Source organism: Pezoporus occidentalis, unplaced genomic scaffold (assembly GCF_034315485.1).
Source record: "Pezoporus occidentalis ecotype Australia unplaced genomic scaffold, CSIRO_AGI_Poc_V1 ctg2926, whole genome shotgun sequence".
In the NCBI taxonomy this organism is placed as follows: domain Eukaryota; kingdom Metazoa; phylum Chordata; class Aves; order Psittaciformes; family Psittacidae; genus Pezoporus; species Pezoporus occidentalis.
The window spans coordinates 1-9,336 of NW_026914859.1; the positions used below are offsets into that span (position 1 = coordinate 1).

Sequence of the window (9,336 nt, forward strand, 5' to 3'; positions counted from 1 at the left end):
TCAAAAGGAGGAGACAAAGGAGCCACCTGAAGGGGTGCCTGAGCAGGAGCTTTAGGAGCCAAAAGCAGAAGCTGGGCCAATCATCGAGACAGCTGCTCAAGATATTCAATGGCTTTGCTTTAGCCATTTCAACCAGACATTGTCAGAGCGCAACACAATTGTTACCTAGCAAGACACTGTTATCTTAGCAAAGAGCAAGCACACAGTTCTACTCAGGCTGCAGAACAAAACTGCAGAAGTACCCATTAAAAGCTGGCAACCACATTAACTTTATGCTCATTCCATGAAATGCATTATTCATTTTTATTCCTCTTCTTCCAATAAAACTGCTCAGAACAATGACTCACATCTAAGCATACTAACCTAGAATCCTTCAGTTTCCATATACGCAAAGGAACCAATGTCATTACTAAGCTCTTAAAGGAAAATTGCCCCAGGCTGGTCTGTAGTATTATCAATTCTATCTAGACTTATACAGAGATAGGCAACAAAGGGTTTTTGGGTTGATAGCTGCAGTTGCCACTGCTGCATTTTCCTCCTGTCCACTGCCACTTCCAGAAAATCTGATTTGAGGACACAAAGCAAAAGTTGACCAGGCAAGAGACAGAATGGACACTACAGGACTGCAGCAAAATAATGAAATGAATGTGATTTTGGAAGCACACCAAGTTCTTTAGACACTAAATAATGCAGTTCAACCAAGAAACACAAGGTTGCTTTCACTTGTATTGTTCTCCTGTCTTGCAGTCTAAATTCAGCTGGTGTGAATGCAGTAACATGGGCAGGCTTCACTTGACAGGGGAGCGTCCTAGCTCACAACAAAGAATGCATTATGCATAGCTTCACCGCTGTTCACCTGAACAGTTACATTACAGTAAGACTAGGTACATCTGTCTACAGCGCTGCTGGCACACAGCTGGGTGCAAATGCAGTTTAAGCTATTTCAGCCACACTGAAGCAGAAGGGGAGGTTCTGGTAGGTGTTCCAGCCTGTAGGAAAATCTCATCTCCCCATTTGCCACCAATGAACAGGTTCACTGGTAGCAAATATAAAGGCTGAGTTGAAGAAGTATTTTAACTCCATAAACAACGTCAAATGGAAGCTTTAGGAAAATCTAAACGAGTCAATCTATGTAAAAAAGAACAGCATCTTTTTAGGTTTTAGTATCTCTGCTTAACATGAAAGGAGTGCTTGGCTCGCAGCCTGCACAAGTGCCTTTCCCAGGATTTCTGCCATAAGAGCTTCAAACCAGAAGTGCTGTCATGAAAAACGCTTTTCTTACTCAGCAGACCAAAGTGGAATACAAAATACAAAGCTCAGCTTCAACAGTCATCGTTGTGCCCATGCTATCAATTACAATAAAGTAGCAATAATGCTAGGAAAAACGCAATCCCAGAAACAATCTTTTTCTTTCTAAGACAGCTGAGGACTGTGTGAGAAAGTACAACCTGAGCAAGCTGAAGTTAAACTAGTAAACGTCAATCCCGAAGAAGTGATCTTTTCTCCTATCTTTAGGTTGTACTTTCTCACACAGTCCTCAGCTGTCTTAGAAAGAAAAAGATGGATCTGGGATTGCGTTTTTCCTAGCATTATTGCTACTTTATTGTAATTGATAGCATGGGCACAACGATGACTGTTGAAGCTGAGCTTTGTATTTTGTATTCCACTTTGGTCTGCTGAGTAAGAAAAGCGTTTTTCATGACAGCACTTCTGGTTTGAAGCTCTTATGGCAGAAATCCTGGGAAAGGCACTTGTGCAGGCTGCGAGCCAAGCACTCCTTTCGTGTTAAGCAGAGATACTAAAACCTAAAAAGATGCTGTTCTTTTTTACATAGATTGACTCGTTTAGATTTTCCTAAAGCTTCCATTTGACGTTGTTTATGGAGTTAAAATACTTCTTCAACTCAGCCTTTATATTTGCTACGAACCTGTTCATTGGTGGCAAATGGGGAGATGAACAGGCTGGAACACCTACCAGAACCTCCCCTTCTGCTTCAGTGTGGCTGAAATAGCTTAAACTGCATTTGCACCCAGCTGTGTGCCAGCAGCGCTGTAGACAGATGTACCTAGTCTTACTGTAATGTAACTGTTCAGGTGAACAGCGGTGAAGCTATGCATAATGCATTCTTTGTTGTGAGCTAGGACGCTCCCCTGTCAAGTGAAGCCTGCCCATGTTACTGCATTCACACCAGCTGAATTTAGACTGCAAGACAGGAGAACAATACAAGTGAAAGCAACCTTGTGTTTCTTGGTTGAACTGCATTATTTAGTGTCTGAAGAACTTGGTGTGCTTCCAAAATCACATTCATTTCATTATTTTGCTGCAGTCCTGTAGTGTCCATTCTGTCTCTTGCCTGCTCAACTTTTGCTTTGTGTCCTCAAATCAGATTTTCTGGAAGTGGCAGTGGACAGGAGGAAAATGCAGCAGTGGAAACTGCAGCTATCAACCCGAAAACCCTTTGTTGCCTATCTCTGTATAAGTCTAGATAGAATTGATAATAGTACAGACCAGCCTGGGGCAATTTTCCGTTAAGAGCTTAGTAATGACATTGGTTCCTTTGCGTATATGGAAACTGAAGGATTCTAGGTTAGTATGCTTAGATGTGAGTCATTGTTCTGAGCAGTTTTATTGGAAGAAGAGGAATAAAAATGAATAATGCATTTCATGGAATGAGCATAAAGTTAATGTGGTTGCCAGCTTTTAATGGGTACTTCTGCAGTTTTGTTCTGCAGCCTGAGTAGAACTGTGTGCTTGCTCTTTGCTAAGATAACAGTGTCTTGCTAGGTAACAGTTGTGTTGCGCTCTGACAATGTCTGGTTGAAATGGCTAAAGCAAAGCCATTGAATATCTTGAGCAGCTGTCTCGATGATTGGCCCAGCTTCTGCTTTTGGCTCCTAAAGCTCCTGCTCAGGCACCCCTTCAGGTGGCTCCTTTGTCTCCTCCTTTTGAAAATGGTAACATCTACCTGACCTGCATGGGTTTGTGATTCAGTTTTTGTGAGTTCTTTGCTGAATTAATTTTAGCTCAGATCGGTTCCTTTATCTGGTTTGTACCACAGGAGGAAGGAGAGGTAGCTTTGTTTTGTTTCTTCTTCATCTGTTGGTAGCGTTCATTTGCAGTTTTCTACACGTAGGGTCTGAGGCAGGGGATCAGAACTTCTTAACACTGTTTTTGTTGCTGAAGTCAACATATTGCATAACTAATGCTCTCATTTCAAACCATACGTTCTATATAAATATGTAACTTGCTTAGCATACCTTGGAGTTGTGTAACATTCTGCACATCTTAAGTCAGAAGTACTCTTAATGGGATTAGATGCAATCATAATTGAATTCCTGTGGTGTGATACTGGATATAGGGGTTTATTCCCCTTAGTTCTGTCTGAGTATGTTAGTGAAATAGAAAGCTGGTTTCAGGTGGAAGGAAAAACGCATATCTGATGTTTTCTTTCAGATGTTCCTAAGCTCCAGCACATCTCCTGAGATTCACAGTTATTTGCATGCAAAGGAGCAGGGGGAAAAATCCCGGACAGAACTGTACTTTCTTTTGAGAAGATCTGGCCTTTATTTTTCCACTAAAGGTACATCTGAGGTAAGGGAAAATAAAAAAGGGAGAACATAATAACATAACGAAGTTAGAGCAAAGGTGTATGTATTTAAAATCTGTTCTAATAAGAAAAAATTGAATTTCAACTTCCAACGATAAAAAGGAAAAAAATATTTATTATAGGTAAAATGTAGAGCGATATAAAATTGGAGAAGTATTGTCTTAGAGTAATTTCCTTTTGCCTAACTTTGCTTCATTCTGATCAATATTTTTCCAGTCAGTTAACAGCGTACTCTTTTAAAATCAATTTTCAGCTGGTAGTTAAAATGCTGAAGTGTAAGTAGGTGCTTTGAAAAGGGGTTGTCTTACTTCATGATGTAAAATAAAAAACCCCTGTGTATAAAGGGATTTTACAGGAAGATTTTGCGAGTTCTCACGTTCTGTCACTGTACAGTTTTCCATTTTACTACTTCAACTTTTTGGTGGCAGTTCTTGAAACCTGATAATGTTAAACAGGAGACACTGGAGTTGAGACACCTTTTACGTAAAGCACTTAAAGATTTTTCTTGTTCTGAATTTTCTGTGCTAACTGCCAGAGTAATCATTGAGCTGCTTTTGTATCCTTCAGCAAACCTCTTTTGTTTTCTTCCTTAACTTGGTTCATCTTAGAGGATGGAGATAATGGTTAGAAAGAGTAGTGGACAGTTTTCAGGTTATGAAAGTACCTTTTATTTTGATGTTTGAAATGCATACAGCTCTCAAAACGTGACTCCTCCTGTAATATTATTGTGGCTTGAATTTAGCGGATGCTTTCCCAGAAGTGTCATCACTTGTACTTTGGTTTTTCTCCCTCTCTGGCAGAATGAACTCTTTGACTAGTTTGATGTGGTTTTTCTCTGCATTATGAAATTGATGCTGAGTTGTCTCTTTCTAGATTTCACAATGTCAAACGTACAGTATGTTAAGACTATTTTGGACCAGGATAACTACTACATCTCCTGAGTTTCTTCTCTGGAGGGGCTGGCTAAAAATAGTCTAACTATAGTACATTGCTCTTCTTTTTAGGAGCCAAGGCATCTGCAGTTTTTCTGTGAATTCAGCCTTAGTGATACGTACATGTCTTTGACAGGCAAAAAGATTTCTGGAGCACCAACAAACCATGGATTCTGCTTTAAGGTACAAGCTTATTATTCAGATACGTATTAAAGTAAACCACAATTTTTAGGTAAGCTGAAGATTCTTTAAGGTTTCTGAAAACAATATTCAGCTGTCTCTTATAAAATAGGACAATTAGTGGCTTTTATTTCAACAGGTATTGTGTTCAAGGTATGCATTAATGCTAAAAAAATGTGCTGTGGCCGACTAGCCTAACAAATCAGGAGGAAACCGAGACCTGAAACAGCTCTGTGCAGATGAGGAACAAAGCGGGACCTGATGGATGACAGCAATTTGGTTGCTTAAGGTAATTTTTCTGTGTGGAGTTAGCTTCTTGCCTACGTTTACTCTGTGAAATGTTGCTGTTGTGTGGTAGAGGAGTATCTAGGTTCCCATGCAATCGCAATCTCAACTTTTGTCGTGGTTTAAAACCCAGTCAGCCACGCAGTCTCGCTCGCTCACCTCCCCCCCCCCCCCCCCCCCCCCCCCCCACTTCTTCCCTTCCCCCCGCTCCCGGAGGGATGGGGAGGAGAATCGAAAGAATGTACCTCCCCCGGGTTGAGATAAGAACAGCCCAGTAACTAAGGTGTAACACAAACCACTGCTGCTACACCAATAATAATAACGATAAGGGAAATAACAAGGGAAGAGAATACAATACCACCCGCCGACCGAGCAGTGAGTGCCCTTCTGGGTAACTCCCTGTTACCTCCCGGGCATGACGTGCTGTGCTATGGAATACCTCTTTGGCTGGTTTGGGTCAGGTGTCCTGTCTCTGCTTCCTCCCGGCTTCCCTTCCTCCTCCCTCCATGGCAGAGCATGAGGCTCGCAAAGTCCTTGGTCAGACTGAACGTTTGAGCAGCAACTAAAAGCATCGGTGTTATCAGCGCTGTTCCCAGGCTGAAAGTCAAAAACTCAGCGCTGCACCAGGTACCAAGAGGGAGAAAAAATGACTGCTCCTGCTGAACCCAAGATAGATGCCCTGCTTGTGGGATGCTCTGAACACCTGTGGGATGCTCTGCTTGTGGGATGCTGTGAATCCCTATGGGATGCTCTGCTTGTGAAATGATCTGAACGCCTATGGGATGCTCTGCTTGTGAGATGCTCTGAATCCCTATGGGATGCTGTGAATCCCTATGGGATGCTCTGCTTGTGGCATGCTCTGGAGCTCCCTTGTGCCACCAGCTCCTTCCTAAGATCCCTACACCAGGGAACATCCACACTGCAGCACAGAGGTGTGGGATCATGGAGTCATGGAATCATGGAATGGGTTGGGTTGAAGGCACCTTAAAGCTCATCCAGCTCCAACTCCTGCCATAGGCAAGGACACCTTCCATGGAGCGGGATGCTCCAAGCCCCATCCAACCATGCCCACTTCCAGGAATACCACACAAACCCCATTCCTTCTGCACCAATCCCTTTCCAATCCCTTCTTTTCCCCATCCTCCCCCTCCCGGGCAAATTCCCTGGATTTGGCACCATTTGAACTCCCCCCCCGCCCCCCCAAGTGGCTTTTAACAACAACCTGGGCCCCATTCCACCTCTTTTTGGCCCAAAGCAGAAGCTGGGAAGCTGCTTCTGGGGCAGCAGCCATGTCCTTGGATCCGGGCCTGCGCGGAGGCTCCTGCTGCCAGATCCCGCTTCCAGACTCTGGGATATAAGGACAACCCCTTCACCACTCCTTGCCCACCAAATCCCAGGATTTTGGGTGCTTTTGAGGGGCAAACAGCGGTGGTTTTGGGATCAATGTGGGATAAATCCTCACCAGGGACCTTGCTCCCTGGGGGTGCTGCTTCTGCCCCCTGCATCCCTCATCCTTGTGGTTCCTTGGGCACCTTCCTGGTCCTTTTGGCGGGCTCCCATGTGCTTGTTTGAGCCTTTGGGTGCCCCCATCTGCTTCCATTGCCCTTTGGCGTGCCCCCATCCATCTTTGGGTGCCCCCCATCCATCTTTGGGTGCCCCCCATTTGCTTCCATTTTTTGCATCCCACAGAGCTCCAGAGCATCCAATAGGGATTCAGATCATCCCAAGCCCATCAGACCCCCTCCATCTCCCCATGGAACCCCCCATGGAACCCCCCCGCCCCCCCCCGCCATGAAACCTGCCTCTCTATGACATCAGCCGCAGCACCAAGGGACCTGTATCCAGCACCCGTATCCCTGGGGCAGTTGCGCTTTGGGTGCAGTGGTGGTAGCAGCTCCTTGGTGGCAGCTCCTTGGTTGCAGCTCCTTGGTTGCAGCTCCTTGGTCGCAGCTCCTTGGTGGCAGCTCCTTGGTTGCAGCTCCTTATTGGTCACAGCTCCTTGGTGGCAGCTCCTCGGTTGCAGCTCCTTGGTAGCAGCTCCTTGGTTGCAGCTCCTTGGTTGCAGCTCCTTGGTGGCAGCTCCTTGGTGGCATCATCTTGGTGTCACCCTCAGTGGTGGTGGCAGCACCTTGGTGGCACCTTGGGGTCACCCTCAGCGGTGATGGCAGTGATGGCTTTGCTCCGTGTCTTCATCCTGCTGGCATTGGCCTGTCTGGTGCGTGGCTCCTGGGACAGCTGTGGGTGAGTGGCACCAGGCTCCGGGGCTCCTGGTATTCCATAGGGAGATGCTGCTGCTCCCAGCCATGGTCACACCAGTGGGGTGGTGGGACTGGGAGAGCCCCGCTTCCTCGCCATCACCCCATGCGGTGGCACAGCGCAGCTATGGGGCACCCCATAGGGTTCCTTGTCCCTGCAGCACCCTATGGGGTGGGATGATGCTCACCTATGGGACACCCCATAGGGTCCCTTGTCCCTGCATCACCCAGTGGGGCAGGATGATGCCCGCCCTTCATCCCTAACCATCCAGTGTTGGGCTTCTGCTTCCAGAGGGACCTGCGGTACCCGTCCCATGGCTGATTCCTATGGGGTGTCGCGCATCGTCGGAGGCGTGGATGCGCACCAGGGCGCCTGGCCATGGGTGGTCAGCATCCAGTTCCCCACGGCCACCGGCTTCTCGCACATCTGCGGGGGGTCCCTCATCACCCCGCAATGGGTCCTCACGGCCGCTCACTGCTTCGTCGGGCAAAAGTAAGGGGGAGAAGGGATTCCAGCCATAGGGAATAGCCAAGGAGCAGCTCCCATCCCGTCCCCTTCCCCATCCTGGATGCACTGGGAAGAGCGCTCAGGAGAAGGCTGCTTCCAGCTTGACAGCCCTTGAGCCTAAGGCGTGCTGGGGCAGTGCTTTCCTTTGGGCAGCAGCAGGAATGTGGCTCCTTCCCACCCCTCCATAGAATGGGATGGGATGGGATGGAATGGAATGGATCATGGAATGGGTTGGGTGGGAAAGGAGCTTGGGATCATCCAGTTCCAAGCCCTTGCCATGGGCAGGGATGCCTTCCATAGAGCAGCTTGCTCCAAGCTGGCCTTGAGCACTACCAGGGATGGAGCATCCAAACCTTCTCCATCCATCCCATCCCAGTGCCCCAGCGCCCTCATAGGGAATCCCTTCCTTATCTCCAACCTGCAATTCCCAGTCAGAACCCATCACCCCTTGTCCTATGGCTCCAATCCCTGCTCTTCCGCTCCCTCCCAGCTTCACCACGGATTGGTTCGTGATGGTCGGAATCACGGACCTGGCTTGGGCCAATTCCGAGACCCAGAAACGTTGGATCCAGAGGGTCGTGGTCCATGAATATTACACCAACGTCTCCGGCGGCTTCGACATTGCCTTGGTGGAGCTGGACCAGCCGGTGCAGTGCGGGTACCACGTGCAGCTCGCCTGCCTGCCCGATGCGACGCTCAGGGTATCCCAGCTCTCCGAGTGCTTCATCAGCGGATGGGGCGCGAGGGAAGTCTCCCACCACTTCCTTCTCTCCAACTTGAGCATCCCTGGTCCAGTTGGAACCCATCACCCCTTGTCCCATCGCTGAAGGTCCCTCCATGTCCTCCTTATGTTGAGGATGCAGAACAAAGGGGATGCAGCCCGTGCCATGGGGCAGTGTTGATGGCTCCCATTGATCTTTTCAGCCCCAAATACCCCTATATCCGTCCCTTCTCCCCGCAGTCCTGACCCCCTTTGTGTCCCCACAGCGGGGGCATCGTCCCCATCTGCCCTGCAGGAGGCCAAGGTCCGCCTCATCGATGCCAAGCTCTGCAATAGCAGCCTATGGTACCGAGGGGCCATCAAGAGCCACAACCTGTGTGCTGGGTACCCGCAGGGTGGCATCGACACCTGCCAGGTAGGGATGTGCCACTGGGGCTCCCTTCTCCTCTCCCATCTGCAGGGCCTTGCTCTGCATCCCCCTTTATCCCAGCTTTGGAAGCGCATCCAGCTCCTGCTCCATCATCCCTGCGCAGGGACCATAGAGGTTGGAGCTTTAAGAGCATTGAGATTCCACCACTAAACCATGTCATGAGCATGGATTCATGGAATGGGTTAGGTTGGGAAGGAGCTTAAAGCATCCAGTTCTAAGCAAGGGGCAGGGATGCCTTCCATTAGACCAGGTTGCTCCAAGCCTTCTCCATCCAACCCATCCCAGTGTCCCACCACCCTCATAGGGAACAGTTTCTCCTGATCTCCAACCCATAGTCCCTCGTTCCAGTGGGAACCCATCACCCCTTGTCCTATGGCTCCAATCCATGCTGAAGGTCCCTCTCCACACCCAAATGATG

The 9,336-nt window shown here is 48.1% G+C and overlaps 1 protein-coding gene and 1 long non-coding RNA gene across 3 annotated transcripts; both read left to right on the forward strand.

Annotated features, from left to right (window-relative positions):
* Nucleotides 1-3,336: 3,336 nt before the first annotated feature.
* On the forward strand, nt 3,337-4,956 carry LOC134167641 (uncharacterized). 2 transcript variants are annotated; one of them, XR_009966240.1, is made up of 3 exons: nt 3,337-3,591; nt 4,612-4,722; nt 4,859-4,956. It is a non-coding gene; the product is annotated as an uncharacterized LOC134167641 (long non-coding RNA). The 2 variants fall into 2 exon arrangements; XR_009966241.1 differs by having other exon boundaries at nt 3,338-3,591; nt 4,913-4,930.
* Nucleotides 4,957-7,165: 2,209 nt separating this feature from the next.
* LOC134167640 (acrosin-like) lies at nt 7,166-9,068 on the forward strand. Its single transcript, XM_062626498.1, has 4 exons — nt 7,166-7,245; nt 7,552-7,752; nt 8,258-8,517; nt 8,752-9,068. Exons 1-4 carry the CDS (start codon nt 7,166-7,168, stop codon nt 9,066-9,068), a joined length of 858 nt encoding a protein of 285 aa, XP_062482482.1.
* Nucleotides 9,069-9,336: the final 268 nt, after the last annotated feature.

What these genes read in the sequence shown, in the direction of transcription:
- LOC134167640 (XM_062626498.1), top strand. Translation starts at nt 7,166, where the DNA reads ATGGCAGTGATGGCTTTGCTCCGTGTCTTCATCCTGCTGGCATTGGCC. An exon ending in CACTGCTTCGTCGGGCAAAA is followed by an intron (nt 7,753 to 8,257) that starts GTAAGGGGGAGA and finishes GCTCCCTCCCAG; the next exon opens with CTTCACCACGGATTGGTTCG. An exon ending in CGGATGGGGCGCGAGGGAAG is followed by an intron (nt 8,518 to 8,751) that starts TCTCCCACCACT and finishes TTTGTGTCCCCA; the next exon opens with CAGCGGGGGCATCGTCCCCA.